Raw genomic sequence first — 19,576 nt, 5'->3', positions numbered from 1 at the left:
CGCGGGGATTTGAACCGCCGACCATGCGATCGGCAAGTCCTAGGCGCTGAGGTTTTACCCACAGCGCCACCCGCGTCCCTCAAACAGACCTTTAAGATACCACAAATGGGTCATTTAATCAAATTTCTCCCAGAAATCTACATTAAACAGGACAGGGGGCGATTTTTGATACTAACACTATGGATGCTGCATAAAACCTGCATGCATGAGAAGTATTGATCCCACAATAAACACTCAACTGAAACCCTTAGGCTGCAACCATATACCCATTTACCTGAGTAAGACCAACTGAACTCATTGGGGCATACTTCTGAATAAACATGTATAGGACTGTGCTGTTCGTCTATCTCCTCTTCACTGAAATCATGGCAAAAGAGAGACTTCAACCACCAGGTTATTTACTGCAGTCTCTCCTTCCTTTCAGGGCAGGCAGCAGCATCCTGTTGAGATTTTTAGCTTGGCATACTGGCCACAGCAACAGTGCAAGGCAGAAGACTGAAGAAGGTGCCCCTTTTTTCTGACCCACCTTAATTGTATATTTTTTAATGTAAGGGTGCACATCTTGGGTAACAGATTAGATTATATTTTATGCCAAAGAATTGTAGTTCAAAAAACTGAAGTACAAATTTAAAATCTTAAGCACCCTTAAGCATATTAGAAGTAAGTTCCACTGAGTTCAGGGGGATTTACTCCCTAGTAAAGTGTTAGGGATTACAACTTTAAAGACAATAGCATGAAGTCTACACTCTTGGAGACACATAAAAAATATGTGTGCATAGAGGTTTTAGCGATCAAGCAGTCTTCAAATTTTGTTAAATAAATAAAATATATATAAGAAATGTGTGTATGTAGCAGACATACAGCAGACACATACAGCCCATATGGCCAACCAAATTAGCACGATATCTCAGATGAAATTAGAAATCTTGTATACAAAAATTAATAATAATCACCATTTATTACTATGCTCGACAACATCTATTCAATATGCTTGTGGGGGGTGAATAGTCCCATTAACTTCAGGTTCTGTTGCACCATACACCTAAAACCACATGACAAGACTGCAGACTAAAGTAATGTGGTCATTTTGCAGTCTGTATTGCAGAACATTCTGCCACACCATTCCTTGTGTGTTATTAGTATTTTTCCTCCAGTAGAGGAAATATTATACTATGTAGGATGCTTGACATAATTGTGTCATCATAAAAAACGGACTAGTACTATTGACTTTACCGTGTCTGAATTGGTTCAGCATTGCTTGGGCATGCTAGTATAAATCACTGGAGGATCAACCACAAGAAAAGCCTTTAAGTGAGAATGGCTGGGTGCATAATTTGAACATGTTTCTGCCAATGTGTTCTAATTGACAAGATGCATCTTTTCTTCTTCAGGCAAAGAGCAATTTAGCCAGGTATTTCCCAGCTTGTGTCCAGCAACTGATGATACTCTGGGAGCAGAGAATCACACATCAAAACTTCACAGCAATCTCCTTGGTCAGTTTTTGTAGGCAGCCATCTTGCGTTACTAGCCCCTCTGTGGAAAAAGGGGTAAGGAACAAATCTTCCTCCTTTTGGGAGTTGCAGTTCTATGATAAAGTCATATGACAGAATCTTTTGCTCCCGTCACATGCAGATGAAGCCATATTCAATAGTCGTATTTGTTTTGTTCATGCTGGGGAATTGGAAATCCCAAAGGATGTAAAACACAGAATGGTAAGCAGGAGAAGCAGTTTGTTCAGCCATCTATTACTTTCAATTTTTTAAACTTCTTCTAATGATTTCCCCCCTTTTTACATCCAGTATGGTGGTTGGGTTCAAAGCTTCCATTTCTTTGTGGTGCTTCATATAGCAAGCGTGACTGCAGATCAGCTTGTCTTTAATCTCTACCCTTTGTAGTTTCCAGTCTTTAACGCCTTCTTTGAATTAGGAAGTCACTAAAGAGTAGATCATGCTGTATATAAAGAGAAAAGGTTCAGTATGAAAAGATCCCTTTGAATATTGCAGCACCTCGTTTAGCTTCCTAACCCTTTCCCCTTATGCTGACCCTGAAGTCCCATTGCCTTCCTTGCTCTGTATGTGAAACCTGCTCCTTTTTGGCAACTTCATATTATATCCAAATTATGATGGATTTACAAGGAGAACGGGAAAACATGCAGGATATTTTTATTTTTACTGTTTCCCCAGTGATTTCCAAGACATGCCTGAAATTCTGCTTTGTCTGATACTAAGAAGAAACCTTTTGCAATAGTGTGTTTGATCTTTGAAATTTCTGCCAGCAATTCCCTGAAGTACGGGTAGGATTTCTATTTAAATGTTCCCCCTCCCCCGCCCTTTTCCTTGCGATGCAAGAAAAATGAAGATTAATGAGAGGGGTTTTTTTCTTTGGAAAAGAGCCATAAATAATGTAATTCTGGCCATAGCTAAACAGTGGAGTCCTTTTAAATACACACAAACTCACACCTAATTAAAGACTATTGCTTTGTAGAACACTTCTAAGGAAACACACTGATATGCTCCAGCAGTAGCCAAATTAGACATGAGCAGACCTCTGTGTGCAGTTTTTTGTTTTTATACATTTTAAAACCCTATTTTATATCAAAACATCACAGTTGAAGCTCAGGACAACATACATGGTGTTCTGAGGTGGCGTCCCAACTGACCAAACCCAGACCCAAGTTGCTTCACAAGATTGCTAAATCACGTACCTTCAGATATGTCCATAGAGGAACGTTTCAGTAGGAGATAGGTCTGGTCTTAGCATCAAAAGGGACACCAGCCTGGTTGAGGTGGAAAATAACTTATTGTGTGGCAGGGGAGGGAAGGAACCTGTGCTCTGCAACCATTCACTCCTCCTGCTGTTTAAAAACTGATTGTGCTCTCTCTTTTCTATATGTTTGGAGGAGATACATGTTTAGAACACATGGATCTGTTGCCATCACCTCTGGTTCAGTCTCTCCAACAGGTAACATGGTTCTTCTCTCAACCTATTAGCAATCTGGGCAGTGTTCTGCCATTCCACTTCCTGTTCCTTGAATTCAGTCCTCCTTGCATTGCCAAACACCCTCCTATGTCCCCATTTCAGAAAACAGTCAGCAGTTTACTTTATTCACTGTACTCTTTCCAAATTGATTTTACTTATAAACAGTCTGCAGAGGTTAATGGCAGATTATATAATCTATAAAAGGTATTGTTGCCAGAAAAGTGTTTTGCTGCTTTTATACATGGTAGCTTTCTCCAGGTTAATGAAGCATGAGCACACATCCCGATGTATTAACAGCTCACAAAAGAAGTGTGTTAGGTCTGGTGGCACACAACTAAGGTAGGGCTGCGGCAGTGCAATGGATTAAGGGGCAAAAGCAGCGTCTTAGGCTGTGTACACGTTACTATCTTAAACCCTAACTAGGTTATTCATTTTCTCAATTTGGATCAGAGCTAGCTGGGTGAGGGAAAATGCATCAAAATGCAGTATTTCATGAGAAGCAAGCAGGGCAGATACAGGATATGTTGTTGTTTGTTGTTTAGTCGTTTAGTCGTGTCCGACTCTTCGTGACCCCATGGACCAGAGCACGCCAGGCACCTCTGTCCTCCACTACCTCCCGCAGTTTGGTCAAACTCATGCTGGTAACCTCGAAAACACTATCCAACCATCTCGTCCTCTGTCGCCACCTTCTCCTTGTCAGGATAGATATAGATTGTGGCTAAGGTCATGTGTACAACATTTCCTAGAATGAGTTTGACCAAACTGTGGGAGACAGTGGAAGACAGGAGTGCCTGGCGTGCTCTGGTCCATGGGGTCAAGAAGAGTCGGACACGACTAAACGACTAAACAACAAAACATTTCCCTAACCAGTGGTGGATGCAGATTAAATGGGAGTGTGTATGCAGCCTCAGAAACACTGCTCTACTTCCTTTATGGCACTTTGAAGCTTCATTGGCCAGATCCTAAATGTGCCCAAGAAAATGAACTAATACCATCATTAATAATTGGCTAGGAAGTTGTACATTTGGGCCAATCAAGGTCACTGCTGCCTCAGAGAAGGAGCTTTGATGCAACACATGTTCTAATGGTCTTTCATTAGCTCTTATATGGGCGGCTGGGGTGGGGGGAGGAAATCTCTCATTCTGAAGCACACCATCAGTACTGGTGTGTACACGAAGTACTGGAAATCCCTCGCTTACAAACACAGCCTGAAAATTGCTAGCTTCCTTCCATTATGGTCACTTGGGTGTGCCCAGTGGTTTTACAGTACTCTGTGTGTGTCACTCTGCGATGACTCAAAAATAGGGTAGAAATAGCAGAAATTGGTACAAGATGTAAAAAATAGCAGAAATTGGTACAAGATGTACCAGGGAAGGAAGAAAATGTTAAAATGTATAGACTGCTACACAAAATAATTACTCATTTATTGTTGCGCTACACCTTAATAGAGTATCAGAGGTTTGCACAAAGAATCTGAAAGCCTCAGCAAACAGTATTACCCTGCCTGTTCTTTGTTAAGTGCTGTTCTTAGTTGCAATAACTATAGATCTTCTCTACCCTCTGTCCACCCACAATCGCTCTACCCTCTAAAGCAGGTGTGGGGAAATCAGTGGCCCCCCAGATCCGCCCTCTAAGACAGGGATGTGGCCCTCCAGGATGGACAATGAGAGCTGTACTCAAACAACTTCTGGAGCACCAAGATTTGCCCACCTTTCCTCTAAGGTCTTTACCACTCTCCTTGAGGGAAGTGAGACCAAGCTTACCAGTAAAGATAGTAGAAGAAGGAGAGGAGATAGAAAGCTAGTTTACACCAGGCCTCTCTTTGGCAGTAGATCAAGGTGTCTGCATTCATTACTGCAGGAGGGTCATATGCTAGCTCCGTACTGTCTGCTGGACAGTGGAAATACCTGAAAAAGAAAAGGAAACACCTGGTGAAGGAAAAGCCTATACACAAGCCATTTGTCATGAGAAGCTAGGGCCTGTGGGATACTTAAAAGGCAGTCAAGCCAACAATTCATGTTTTACTAGATAGGCAAATGATAGGAGCTGAAGCTGACAGAGTTTTCCTGTAAATTTGCTAGAGAGGACTCTGTGAGAGACACGCCCCCTGTGCCCTGACAGGGAGAGGGCGTAGATATCCTGCCTGCCAGGCCACGGTCTCTTCCTCTTTCTGCTCTGCCAACAATGTAGAACAGGGTCAGCAATCTTTTTCAGCCATGGGCCGGTCCCCCGTCCCTCAGACCATGTGGTGGGCCGGACAATTGTTTTTTTTTGGGGGGGGGGAATGAACGAATTCCCAAGCCCCACAAATAACCCAGAGATGCATTTCAAATAAAAGGACACATTCTACTCATGTAAAAACACGCTGATTCCTGGACCGTCCGTGGGCCAGACTGAGAAGGCGATTGGGCCACATCCAGCCCACGGGCCTTAGGTTGCCTACCCCTGATGTAGAACATCTAAGTCTGAGCTCCAAGCTCAGACTCCATTTTAAGCTAGACTTAAGTATGTCTTTGTAATTTAACTACCATTTTAAGCCTGCCTGAACAATGCTGCTGTATCTGTTACCTTCAACAAGTACTCCGAGTGGGCAAATTTTTAACTTTTACAAGACTGTTTGTGTAATTATTGTTCTAAAGGAGAGAAAAGGGGGAAATATCAGGAGAATCCAGTCTGCCTTAAAGCCTCCTGGATTACTAAAGCCAAAAGGCTAAAACTAGCCTATCTAAGCTTCTCTGGAAGTGACAGATGCAGCAAGGGAAACAATGAACTTCCAAGCAGGAATATGACTTACCTCCAGAAGTGATAGAAAAGCAGAGGAATATTCAAGCCAAGGGTCAGCCATTCTTGAGCACACAGAAACATTATACAGAAAAGGCTATGGATCGAATATTCTGGCAATACTAGCTGGGAACAGGGAAAAGAAAACAGAAAGGATTGTTCAGTTGTTGGATATAATAATTCTAAGTTGTTGTTGTTGTTCTTTAAACCACCTTGCCAGAAAATGAGCCACACCTACAAATCTCACACTCTGCTACACCATCTGGCAAGGCCTATTTGGGTGATGAAAGACAATGATTCTTGGGATCCTGAGCAAGAGAATTCCTGGAACCGGCCTACGCCTTCCTCTACTTGTACTAAGAAGTTATTTAGCCATTTGAAAAGTACCTGGGGGGAAAATCCAAGATTATCTGCTGTGCTTTGTGTGGGAGACTGACAAGTCATTGGTGTGTGCATGTGCTTGAGAATGAATAATTAGGAAGTTTTCAACGTTTACAGTTTCCTGTACAAGAATGAGGTGGATATCTGGAGAAGGCAGAAATTAAATATTACTCCTTTTCTCAATAAAAAGTAAGACTTTTTGAGACCTTAACAAAATTCCAAAGCAGAACTGGTATCTATACTGTAGTTGCAAAACTCTAGCATAATGTACATGGGATGCCAACTTTGCATTTATTTACTTGAGGCACTTATACCACAGCCTTTAGCAATAAAAAGACTATCAGAGAGACTTAAAATTCAGTACTAAGTATTTAGCCTACAGACAGAAAAAGTATTTAACCCACAGACAGAATATAGTGTGGGAAGTCTGTATTAGAGCCTGAGGAACAGATTTGAAGCAGAATGCGTTCCATATCCTCTTCCCATGTTGTCCGTGAAAGACAGAAATCAATTACTGGCCAGTTGTAGTAATGGATAGTAAAAGTGAATTTGCAATTGCACTCCAACCTTCCTGCGTTGTAAGCATTTTTTCACATTTAAAATTTTCTCTGTATGCACACATTCATTCATTCTCTGTGTATGTTGATGACATCTGTCTGTCTAAAAAGGCAATGGAGGAGTGTACCTTTGGGGGTGAAGACAAATTGTTGCCCAACGCAGGAAAGACATGTTTGTTGCAGCTGGAGCAGATGAAGGCATCCATTTGTGCTGCTGCAGTGTGTATGGCCACAATTAACATGTGTTGCGTGTTACCCAGTTTCCTCTCCTTTTCCAAGCTGCTCTCATCTGCTATTTCCCTCACTGTCAACCCTCTCTGAACTCTGTGAAATTAGAAAAAACACTTGTCCGTTATATTGATGCCTCATTAGTTTCAATGTTGTGTTAAATTCAAGTATTACTATTTATACTATTTATACTTGTGCTGGTGCAACTATTCAGGCCTTTTCGAAGAAGCAGAGTAGGGGAAATGCTGAAGAAATGGTCAATGACTTGCCCTGACTTTATCAGTTTCCACCAGATACTAGGGACCAGGCATTGGTGAAAATTGGCAAGGCTACCTTATTAGTTTCACTAGATAGGAGAGATAGGGGAACATGGTAAACAAAACAGCAGTGGAGTAGACAAACAGGAAGGTTATTGACTGGATCCTTAATCCTTCCTGGTTTGTCTTTTGGTCCCAGTTTACACACTGGTCTCAGCTGCTGGCTTTGTCTCTTGACTCTGATCTCCTGGTGCAATTCTTGGCTCATGGGTCAGCTCAGACCACTGCCTAGAGCTCAGGCCTGACAGGGCCTGATCCCTTACCCAGTTATGTCAATATAGATTTCCATACATTGCAGTGCGCACAGCATTAGTTTATGTCTGAGACACAGCAGCATGAGGGAACCTGGGCTGCTGGCCAACCATTAATGTTTGGATAAACAATGTATGACCTGACTTAGCCTCACATGGAAGTGTTGTGTGTAGCAAATCCTACAGTCTGTCACAAGTGGCCTTCCAGTAGTATATTCCACACATCAGACAAATGGTGAGGGCATTAAAGAGCATTTTTAAAAGCTAATCTTCAGACTCCTCTTTCTCTCAGAGACCTCTGAAGCCTGCCTCTAAGAGCTAATTCAAACATTATACAGGCAAAAACCAACTGACATGTGTCTGATTGATGCGCGATCGCACAAGGCGCCAAACCCAGAAGTGACTTGAAAACATCAGACCAAAAAAAGCCAGACGGAAACAAACCTATATACAGGAAAAACCCCATTTATGTGGGTTCAATATGTGCACGACTGCACACATGGGCATCACATGCTGAACCTAGAAGTGACCTGAAAACGTCACAAAATCATCACCAAAACGGGTGGAGTGCGGTAAGGCAGAACTGGATGCTTGCAGGCTTTTAAAATTGTGCTTCAAATATAAACAATTTCACTTAAACACACAGTGCCTTGCAACGCAACCTCAACGTAAATAGGGGGTTGCCTTTCTCACAAATAAAACTGAGCAGTGTACAAAATGATACAATTTTAAGTAATCTAGCTAGAAAGCCTTTAAAATGGCCTCTAATGAAATAACTTTTAAAATTCTCTTTTCTTCCTCAAAGGGTCGTCTTTTACTATTATCATGCCTACAGCATATCAGCCCACGGCAGTGGTTTAAAGGGGCAGGGATCTAGTATCCCGCAATGTCAAATACTCTCTCCAAACGACTGTTTTTATTATCTTGTATAGTGTTCTTTGATACTCTGATTTTTATTTCCATCCTGCCATTTTCTGAAGAGTTCGGAATGAGTAATAGAATGTTAAATACAATTTAATAGGATGTCTTAAGGGTGGGGGAGTCCATCTGTTAAAATCTATTGCAATCACTGCTAATACCTTAAATGTTGGGTTACTTCATTTGATAGATGACCACCATTTAAACGCTTTTTATCTGTGACCACAATTAATCTTTCTTGCTAAGAAGGTTGTAACTATGCAATAAAGGAAAAGGAAAGTTCAGTGGTGATAAGTTATTACCATTGCCTGGCCCCTGTACTGTGAAACTGCCATGATTTATCATCTGTGAAAGATGTAACATACTGAAGATGCTCTCAACCAAAAGAAAATAGACACAATGTGATCATAATGGTGGCAGACGCAGCAGTGTTAATAGTACCTACAAAGCAAGTTCTTTCAAAGGAAATTTATACCAAACAAATCCTAGGGCTGTGTCCATACACCTCCACATTTCTTATCCATGCTAGTGGGTGATGTTAGTGGGATATTTTCACACTGGTTGTTGTTGTTCCCTCTCCTCAATTAGTAAAGGATCCCTGGATGGTTAAGTTCAGTCAAAGGTGACTATGGGGTTGCGGCGCTCATCTCGCTTTCAGGCTGAGGGAGCCGGCGTTTGTCCACAGACAGATTTCCGGGTCATGTGGCCAGCAGGACTAAACCGCTTCTGGCGCAATGGAACACTGTGACAGAAACGAGTGATTGTCAATGGTTTAATGGAGGACTCTGAAGGTCACATTCAGCCCCCTGGGCCAGTGTTCCCCACCTGCCTATCACTTGCTCTATTATACCACGCTGTCCACTCCCTGTTGGAAAAGGTGCAGAGAAGCACCAAGTCTTCTCCAAGGTGATGCTTGTTGTTGTTTCACAAGGGATGTACTCAAGGCAACGGAACACCGTGACAGAAACCAGAGTGCACGGAAACGCTATTTACCTTCCCACCACAACAGTACCTATTTATCTACTTGCACTGGCATGCTTTCAAACTGCTAGGTTGGCAGGAGCTGGGACAGAGCAAATTCAATCCGCCCGATCTTCTGATTGGCAAGCCCAAGAGGCTCAGTGGTTTAGACCACAGCATCCCTTCCCTTAATTAGTACCTCCCCACTCACCATAAATTCCAAAAACCTGAGGTCTGTTGTGAGCATACACACAGGTATTTGTTCAGTTGTGTGCATAGCTTTTTTTCTAAAAGATAATTTTTAGAATGTAAGTTTTCTAATAAACCAGATCTGCACAAAAGAGCAGGGATTATTTTTTTTTTAAAAAAATGTGTATGTCACTCCAAGCCAGAAAATCTGAGGTATGGTGTGGGCATTCAAACAAGTACGGGTTTGTGTTAGGGTGCGCAACAACATTCCTACCTGAGCTGGCAGAGCCAGTCTCAAAGGTGGTCTTGGAGAAGACACACACAGTAGTGTTGGATGATTTAGTATCTATACTGAACCACTTCATCTGGTTAAGCTCAGGATTATATACACAGTACCTCAGGGTCCAACACATGTGGCACATCATAGCCATGATCTGGTGTTTGCCACTGAGCAAATCACAACTTTTTCAGAACTGTGAAGAACTGAGTTTAGGATTGGTTCCCAGGTGAGCTCTGAACAATTAAATAGGTCAGGCCAGGCATGAGCAAACTTGGCCCTCCAGATGTTTTGGGATGCTGTGGTCTAAACCAGTGTTTCCCAACCTTGGGCCTTCAGCTGTTTTTGAACTACAATTCCCATCATCCCTGACCACTGGTCTTGCTAGCTAGGGTTGATGGGAGTTGTAGTCCAAAAACAGCTGGAGGCCCAAGGTTGGGAAACACTGGTCTAAACCACCCATCACCCCTAGCTAACAGGACCAGTGGTCAGGGATGATGGGAGTTGAAGTCCCAAAACATCTGGAGGGCTGAGTTTGCCTATGCCTGAGTCAGACAGTAGTGGAGCACAAGTGGCACATATCTGGTACTGTGTATGACTGAACCCAGGTAAGAACACACAATCATACCTAACATAAAGCAGTGATGGTGGCAAATAAATCCAGCTTCTTTACCATCATGAGATCCCAAGAGAATGAAACCCAGCTTTCCCAATAAGGCCCAGACCCGCTTCTTGAACCAATCTTGAAGAAGGCATGTGAATGCCATCTTAAGAGTCAGCAGAAAATGAGTAATAACCTCCCTCAGACCATCTATGGACCATCAATTTCCTCAGCTATTTTTTTAGTTGGCATTTCCACTCTTTCTACTCACATATGGTAACACTGCAGGAGGACAAGCCAATTAGTGAACGACATTTTAAGTCTTCATCATCTCTTTCTGGAAAGTGAAAATGTCTGCAAAATATCCCTGTGGAAATCTGTGATCTGCTGTGATTTGTTCTACATTGCTTACTAAAACAGATAATGTGAAATTTTATCCCCCAGCCCACGAAAAATCCTTACAGGACAGGAAGGAACCATGATTTTCAGAGCAAGGAAATAATTGAATTTCACTTTGGGTTTCCTCTTAGAGCTGAACGACTGTTAGCTGGGGCTCATTGAGAAATATCAGCTGCTAAAGGAACACCTCTGTGAGGATAACAGCCAATTACCCTATTTAACAGCTATTAAGTGGTGCTAATTGCAAGCTATAGACCACAAGCAGGATAGGTTTAGAGCAAGCAAGGGGAAGCAAAAGAAACCGGATGATACAAGCAAGTAGCAGCACTTTAAAAATGTGTGCACTGAATTGGAATAAGCACCCAGCTGGGATGCACATGGTGGCAGCTCCCTTCTTATGTTGTAGACCTTAAAATGCTTGGGAACATTGCATGTGCACTATTAAAACAAACCTACAACCACCACAGCAAATAGAGACTAAAAAACAGATGTGGACCATCTTCACCTATATCAATGTTAAGAGATGGGATATCCATCGAAGAAAAGAGGGACCTTTCCCCATATATGGTGGGCGTGCTTAAAAGAAAACATGGCTTTCACAGACAATTCTTGGCAGCAGTTTCAAGATAACAGATGCAAGTTCCACTGGACCCTTTTTTCAAAATGGATTATTCCAGTTAAATACTCTATGTGTGGTACAAAAATGTATTAACTACCGTACCTACTGAATAGGTAGGAAACATATTGCTGGAAACATACTGCACTAGTACTCCATCATCAGCACTGATTTGTTTTTCAGACTGAATTTAAGCCACGGAACCTGATTTTTATCCATGAAGTTTATTTACTGCTGTATAGTTAAAAAGGCTTCACACCAAGATCCCTAAGTAACCTTTAAAATCAATGAAGTGCACTTATTTAAAATTGCACCCAGGCATTGCATTCAACTAGTATTGGTATTGGTATTGGGGGGGGGGGGTGCTCAGTGTCTGCCACACAGAATTTTTTTTGTAGAGATTTGCCAAAGCCAAACCTAAACATTTATAGAAGCGGTGTAATTTTTTTGTGAGAGGTGCTTTTGGGGAGCTAAGTTGAATGGGAATTGGGATACTTTGCATTCGTTTTGTTTATATATTTTATATACCATATTTTTCGTCCCATAGGACGCACCTAGTTTTTTTTGGGGGAAATAAAGGAAAAAAATTTTGCCTTTATTTCCCCCCCCAAAACCAGGTCGAGGAACAGCGGGATGGCGGCGCTGTGCCTCCCCGCTGTCCCCCGAGCTTGTGGGGCTGGCCGATGTCTGCCCAGCGCCAACTCCCGCAGGCTCCCCAGGCTTGCTGATAGCTTCCTGAAGCCTGGAGAGCGAGAGGGGTCGGTGCACACCGACCCCTCTCACTCTCCAAGCTTCAGCGAAAGCCTGTATTCGCCCCATAGGACGCACACAGATTTCCCCTTCATTTTTGGAGGGGGAAAAGTGCGTCCTATAGGGCGAAAAATACGGTAGGTTTTCAAACCACTGCTATCCCTGCCACATACCTTTGGGATGGTCTTGGCTACATGCATAAAGAAACGCTACTGCTTTGATGGATCACAGCCCCAAAGAAGAACTTCAATATTATAGGACAGGATACAGCTATCTTTCAGTTAAGTACTTATCTGAGCGTGACCCACTAAACTCAATGGGATTTACTTCTGAATAGACAAGCAAATATATCTATAGCTCTACATCTATAGCTCGATAGTTCTAACTACAGCTCCAGCTCTAGTAATGGCTGGTGTAGCAGGGTAGAGCAACAGAGCTGCCCTCCTGACACCCGCATTACTATACCTTACCTGGATAGGGCAGGGCAGGTTAGTAGTAAGGTTGCAGCTGTGAGGTTGCATTGGAAGGAATGCACATGGCTCTGACCTGGCTGCTACCCTGCGTCACCAAGGTAAGTGGCAGCAATGAGGGTGTTGAGGGAGTGACTCCTTAGCTCCACCCCACTTCATTGCCTTCTCTATTTGCGTGAACACATATCAGCAATCCTATGTTACCCTTTCTTTCCATACAGATTATTTTGCACTGCAGCCCTATTTCTCATTCCCTCTTCTCTTTCAGTAGCACTGACCTATCAGCACTGCCTCTACTGCTATTCCAATTTGTCTGTTTATTTACCAGACAGATCTCCCTGTACCCCCATCTTTCAGATACCTTCCTCTACTTTATATTCCTCCATACCAGGCATCCCCAAACTCGGCCCTTCAGCTGTTTTGGGACTACAACTCCCATCATCCCTAGCTAACAGGACCAGTGGTCAGGGATGATGGGAATTGCAAGTCCCAAAACAGTTGGAAGGCTGAGTCTGAGGATGCCTGCTCCATCCCAAAGTCTTCCTGCACTCATATTCTCTATTTCTACCCCCACATACATACTTCTCTGTCCTTCACAGATATCCCAGCACTTCCATCTCTGCTACTCCCATTCTCTCTATGGTGCTACTAGCTTACTGGACCACCTCAAAATATATTCTTAAAATATGGAGATATTAAGTGTCCAGAATAGACAAAAAGGATGGATTTTCAGTTCCACGTCTGAAATCCATTCCATCTGAGTAGTCACATTATAATTCCTTGCAAGGCAGCAAAAGAGTTACCACTAAGCTTAGCTTTAATTAATGCCTATTTCCCTGCTGAAAGTGATCTGTTTGAGACCCATCTCTTTGATGTGAGGCTAAGAACTAAAGCTTGCAGATTGTGACATCTTTGCATGAACTTCGGACCAAAGCAGGTTCACAAGGACACACAACTGCCAAGTGAGTGCTATAAAACTAGATAATAGTGATGATGATTGCACCAAACTTCCCTGAAATATGTCTTTAATACTTTTTTTAAATGAGCCACAAGCTAGGTTAACTTTTCTAATGCATGTAATTTACAAGTAATTACTTTATTTATCTCTTTAGTTGTACAGAGAATCAGTCAAATTATTTGAAAAGAAACAATTCCCATCATTATTGCATTTTCTCTCCACAACAGCATAGGGTATAATTACATTTTTTGCCAGTAAAGAACTGTCACAGATTACCACTTCGCAGGAAATCGCTAGCACCTTCTCGCTATCTCTTGTCAGAAAGTAACATTGGCTCTCAACAACCTCTAACCAACTTGTTGGAAATTATTATACAGTATATTATTTTGCCATTTCTGACTGAGATGGGCAACTCTCCTTACCAAATTCAAGGAACATTTGAGGACCTCCTTCTCTTCTAGGTAACCTTTTAATGGTCGCATTGCAATGGTGGGTGGGGCCAGAGCCAAAAGTGTTTAGAGCAGAGGTTTTCAACCTTTTGAGTCCATGGCTCCCGGGACTGTTAAGTTGTAGGTGAACATATCAGACGACACAGCGATTCTTCAGACAGCACTTGTTTATTCACAGGCCAGAACAGAACTGAAGGGTTCAGCCAGCCTGCTTATATAGAGCTCCACTACAATGCAACAGTAACAACTTTTTGTAACTATCCAATCACTGAACATCACTTTCAATTCCTTATTTGCATATGCGGACTTGAGTGAAAACTATCTACAGTACCCCCCTGCTGGCCCAGAGTGAGAACTTCAGTACATAACAGTGACCAACTACATTCTTTCTGCACCACCACCATGGGGCTCAGAAGCCCAGTTCTGTCACCCCTTGCCTGCAGAGCCGGCAGACCCTCACCCCTTTTCAAACACCCTCCCTTGTGGAGTGTTCCCTCGGCATCCTCTCCTCTCCCCTCTCCTTGGGAGTCCTCTGGGCAGACATTGCTGCTCCCCCTGGTCTCTGAGCTGCCCCCCCCTGCTCCAAAGAGAGGTGCCTCTTCAAACTGCCCCACAGGGGCCTGGGAAGCACCCCCTGGCCAGGTCCACAGGCACCATTCACTTGGGGAACTTGTAGGCAGAGCTGCCGCAACAAGCAGCCATGTAAGCCTTTGGGACGCAGACATGCGAGTGGGCATCCGAGCTGGGATGGAAGGAAAGAGGGAGAGAGGCCAGTGTTGCTCACAGCACCCCTGACCATCATTCAAGGCACCCCAGGGTGCCACGGCACACTAGTTGAAAACCACTGGTTTAGAACAATGCATGTAATTGTTAGCTACGTACAGTAGACTCGTTTCTACACACACTCAAACATTCCTGTCTTTCCTCCATCTAGACAAGCAGGAGGCATACATCAGAGATCAAAAACACATTCCAGCCAGGCAAAAATACTGAAGGAGGGTGTGAAACAGGACCGGTATGGGGTGTAGCCTCGGGTGATCATCAATGGCTTAATGGAGGGACTTTGAGGGCCACATTCAGCCCCCAGGGCCAGTGTTCCCTACCTGCCTTAGTCTATCACTTGCTCTGTTACACCACACTGCCCACTCCCTGTTGGAAAAGGTGCAGAGAAGCACTGAGTCTTCCCCAAGGTGATGCTTGTTGTTGTTTCACAAGAGAGATACTCAAGGCAAAAGGAACCTTGATTCATACATTGTGAAGTACAGTCTCAAATGGAATCCGTTTCAGCAGTCCGTTCAACTTCTGAAAATGTTCAAAAACCAAGGCGAGGCTTCCAATCGGCTGCAGGAGCTTCCTGCACTCAATTAGAAGCCACTTTGGACGTTCGACTTCCAAAAAACCTTCGCAAACCGCAACACTCACTTCGGGGTTTGCAGCGTTTGGGAGCCAAAATGTTTGAGTCACAAGGTGTTCAAGAACCAAGGTACGACTGTAAACACTTTTTGCTGGCAATGAGATTAATTTTTGGACGTGGGAAAGGAACCTGGTTGCAAGGGAAATGATATGGAAGAAGCCTATGTAAGCTGATTTCTTCAAAGCCTTTCAAAAGCACTTTATCCCTCTCCACCTCTCTGTCTGCCACCATCATCATCATCATTATTATTATTATTAAAAAAATTATTAACAATTTCAACATAACAAATTATCCAAACAAATCATCTTCATTATTCCCCCCCATTTTTCCCCTCCCACCTCCCCAACAAACCCTCCCTCCCACGACTTCCCTCAGCTCCTCTCTCTGATTTCTCAACCATTATTATTATCATCATCATCATCATCATCATACGATCGTAACAGACAAAGACAACACCTTCCTCCCGCCCCCGCCCGCAGTTTAAAAGGCTATAGATTGTTTAATTATCCAAAGGCCTGGAAGAAGAGGAATGCTTTTGCCTGGTACCTAAAGATATGTAATGAAGGAGCCAGGTGAGTCTCTCTGGCGAGAGCATTCCACGAGCAAGGAGCCACTGCAGAAAAGGTTGGCGTCCGCTGAGCCTCAGCCATATCATAGGGGCAGAAAGAGAGAGAACACCTCTTTTCAGTGACTCGTGCAACCTTGCAACAGCTCTGCAGTTTACATAAACAGCAAAGTGCTCCATTTCTCCTCTGACAAGTGAGGGACACTTTACAGAAATAGTCCAAAAATAAATGATTCATGAAAGAATAAAGGGGAAAGGATTTCCATGAACTAGCTAGAAGTTTTGTACTCAGTGTATTTTTAGCCCAAGTAGAATTTTTGTTCTCGGTGATAAAAATGTTAGGAACATACTTACCTGGCAGGGGAGATACCATGATCACACAGGAACAGAAACAATGCCTTAATAGAACTTGTCTTCAGGACTTGAGTTCAGAGTTCACCCAGAATCACAGGCAATCTGGAAGTGTCTCAAGAGGCATCTAGTCCAACTTTCTCAATAAGCAACAAGACTTCATTCTGTCTTCTTGGTAAAAATTCAAGCTCATCTCTTTCTGACTAAGGCTGCAAATCTATGCACACTAACTTGAGAGTCAGTCCCAATGAAATCATTGTGGCTTACTTTTGAGTAGGCTTGTATAGGGTTGCACTGTAATGGAGGCAAGATGCTTCAGCTTGCTATAATTGTTCCCGTTTACTGGATTACATTTTTGCTTACAGCCAGGATAGTGCATGTTCTAGACAAGTACAGTAAAGAGCAAAACTCACAAAACTTAGTTTTCCGGGAATCTCGGTTTTCATTTTAAGAGAAGTAGGTTGCTAGCCCTCATGGCCCTCAAGATGAGCTTGAAAGCAATTTTTAATTGATTTACAAGCAACTGTATACATGTCTACTCAAAAGAAACTTCAATTGAGTCCAACAGGGCTTACACCCTGGTAAGTGGGTACAGGCAGTATCCTTAGATGTTTCTAGTTGATCAAAAAGAACCCCCATATGGGACACTGGTACTCAAACATTTTTTATCTATGCTATATTACCATGAAAATCTGATATTTTCCCCTTCTCATCAGAGTCTGAATGTCTTATTGATATGTTGTGAGGGCCATTAGCCCAGGATAGGTCTGCCAACAAGAATGGAGCCTCCATATTCAGAGGCAATTTGCTTCTTATTACAAGATGACGAAGGCAAAGAGCAGTATGCTCTTTGTGTTATTACATTGTGAAATGTTATTATGTTGTGAAGCACCCTGAGACCTGCGGCTATAGGGAAGTATACAGATAATAATAATAATTTAAACGTTTAAGAAAGCCACCATAAATTGAACACCATTCATACACTCTTTAAATGTGTAACCAAGAAGAAAACTGAAGTGAAACTAAGAAATATTCTGGTTCTTTTGCTTATAGCTGAACTGTTGTGTTTTTCCCAGAGCAGTTTTTTTTAAAAGAAAAGCACACCTTTCCAGCACTTTAAAAAACAAAAAACCCTAAAAAAAACTGTCTGCTTATCTTCCTATAGCTTGCAATATGTTCTTAAATCATTTCTAGGGCAAACAGACCCAAACAGCAAAGTATGAACTCACAATACAGGAAGAAAAATAAACAGGAAGAAAACAAGGGATATTATCTGGGCCATCATTAAGAGACTTGCTGTCAGGATTCAGGTCTCACACCTGGAACAGCAACACTCCAGGGATATGCTCTATTTTCATATTTCATTTAGCACCTGGAGGGGGTGGGGCAAAATATAAGTTATTTGCAGTGCTGTAGTGCTTTCACCACCAGTCTGTCTATTTTGGGATATTCAAGTAGTTGCTGGGAGACTAGAGCAAATTTCTTATAACTAGTCAGTTTGCACATTATGCTAAACCAAACCATGGCTTAGCTGGAGCATGTAAGCACAGGATCCCGAAGAAGACATTGCAGCCACTTTATTCCTACTGCTGTGTGGCTTAGTGTATTTTCTGAACCCGGGTTCATGGTTTGTTTCTTCCAGACAAACCACAAGCTGCAAACACATACGGTACCTGCTGCCTCAGGTTCCATGATGGAAGACAGGTGGGATTGCAACTGAGTAAAAGGAATATTAATTTCTAGTATTCTCCAGGAATCCATCTCTATTTTATATGTGTGAACTTATTATCATCCTTACAGTTTTACTTTAGTTTATTGCAACTGATAATACAATGTGGGGGCAATTGCCTCTTTTAGTTTTCTTGTTATAATCAAAAATATAAAACATACAGAATCAAGGTGGTTTGTTTCTTTTTAACTGCCCATGAACTTCCTTTTTTTATTAAAAAAAAATTAGAACTATTTACAAGTCTTGCATGGTTAGCAGCACAGCAAGTGGCTTAAATAGAAACCCTAAATATAGCTCTCACTTTGTCTCAAGCAGGGTTTGCCAGGCCATGCTATCTGTGCCATTGTCTCATAGGACATTTAAGCTATTAAAATATGAATTGAACGATTGCCTGAAGAACTGCAGCAAAGGGTTGCTTTTTTTTTTTTTTACAAGTGCTAGTAAGTCTTCACAATTCATCTCTGTTGCCTCTTGACACGGGTTTTGCTACTAATCACACTGTTGGAGGAGCCTTCTACAGGTTTCCTGTGGCCCATCCAATGAGTCAGACTCAGCAGTGTCATGATATAGAGGAGGTCTGAATGGGGAAAGCATTATCCGCTGTAACAAAGATAAGGCAGCCATCTTTGGACTCTAATGAGTGCAGGCAAAGTGCACTCACTCCATCTCTGTTACAATCACTGTCAATGAAGGGGACCCATGGTGGGCCATTTTCTGTTCTCATTATGTTTTTTGTCACGGGGTAATTCATCAAACCTAAGAATATCTCCTGCACTCTGTTCAGGAAAATTGCCAGAATGCATCTTCCTACTGCCAGGACTTCAAATAGCTTCATTTCTACTAGCCGATAATCCAGGGCAGGTATAAGAGTGAAACTGGGAGCACAAGGAAAACTTGTTCCACATAGAATCACAGAATAGGGAGAGTTGGGAGGGACCGCGAGGATCATCCAGTCCAACCCCCTGCAATGCGTGAATCTCAGCTGAAGCATCCATGACAGATGGCCATCCAACCTCTGCTTAAAAACCTCCAAGGAAGGAGAGTCCACAACCTCCCGAGAGAAACCGTTCCACTGTTGAACTGCTCTTACTGTCAGAAAGTTCTTCCTGATGTTTGGTTGGAATCTCTTTTCCTGCAACTTGAAGCCATTGGTTTGAGTCCTACGTTCCAGAGGAGGAGAAAACAAGCTTGCTCCATCTTCCATGTGACAGCCCTTTAGATAATGGAAGATGGCTATCATATCTCCCCTCTGTCTCCTCTTATCCAGGCTAAATATATGCAACTCCATCCACCATTCCTCATATGAAACTAGCACAGTTCACCCCCAGGTGCTGGAAACCTGGTGTACTAATGCTGGACACATAAGTGAGACAACCAGATTTAAAAGAGATGTGCGGTATGTCCCACAGGTAAGTTTTTTTGGGGGGGAGAAGGGC

At 42.6% G+C, this 19,576-nt stretch overlaps 1 protein-coding gene across 2 annotated transcripts in view; it reads right to left on the bottom strand.

Moving 5' to 3' along the window:
* Positions 1-939: 939 nt before the first annotated feature.
* The window catches only part of CNIH3 (cornichon family AMPA receptor auxiliary protein 3), a 59,889-nt gene continuing 41,252 nt past the window's right edge, over positions 940-19,576 (bottom strand). The window contains exons 4-7 of one of the 2 annotated variants that reach the window (XM_028724536.2): positions 5,774-5,886; positions 4,743-4,886; positions 2,705-2,776; positions 940-1,950 (exon numbers count right to left, since the gene is read on the bottom strand). In XM_028724536.2, the coding sequence (XP_028580369.2) occupies positions 2,707-2,776; positions 4,743-4,886; positions 5,774-5,886 (327 nt within the window). In that variant the 3' untranslated portion in view covers positions 940-1,950; positions 2,705-2,706. The remainder of the gene's footprint in view (positions 1,951-2,704; positions 2,777-4,742; positions 4,887-5,773; positions 5,887-19,576) is intronic. The other variant, XM_028724537.2, reaches the window with a different exon arrangement.

This window comes from Podarcis muralis, chromosome 3 (assembly GCF_964188315.1).
Source record: "Podarcis muralis chromosome 3, rPodMur119.hap1.1, whole genome shotgun sequence".
NCBI lineage: Eukaryota > Metazoa > Chordata > Lepidosauria > Squamata > Lacertidae > Podarcis > Podarcis muralis.
The sequence above is the reverse complement of the archived record's forward strand: the minus strand, read 5'-3'. Positions and strand labels throughout refer to the sequence as shown.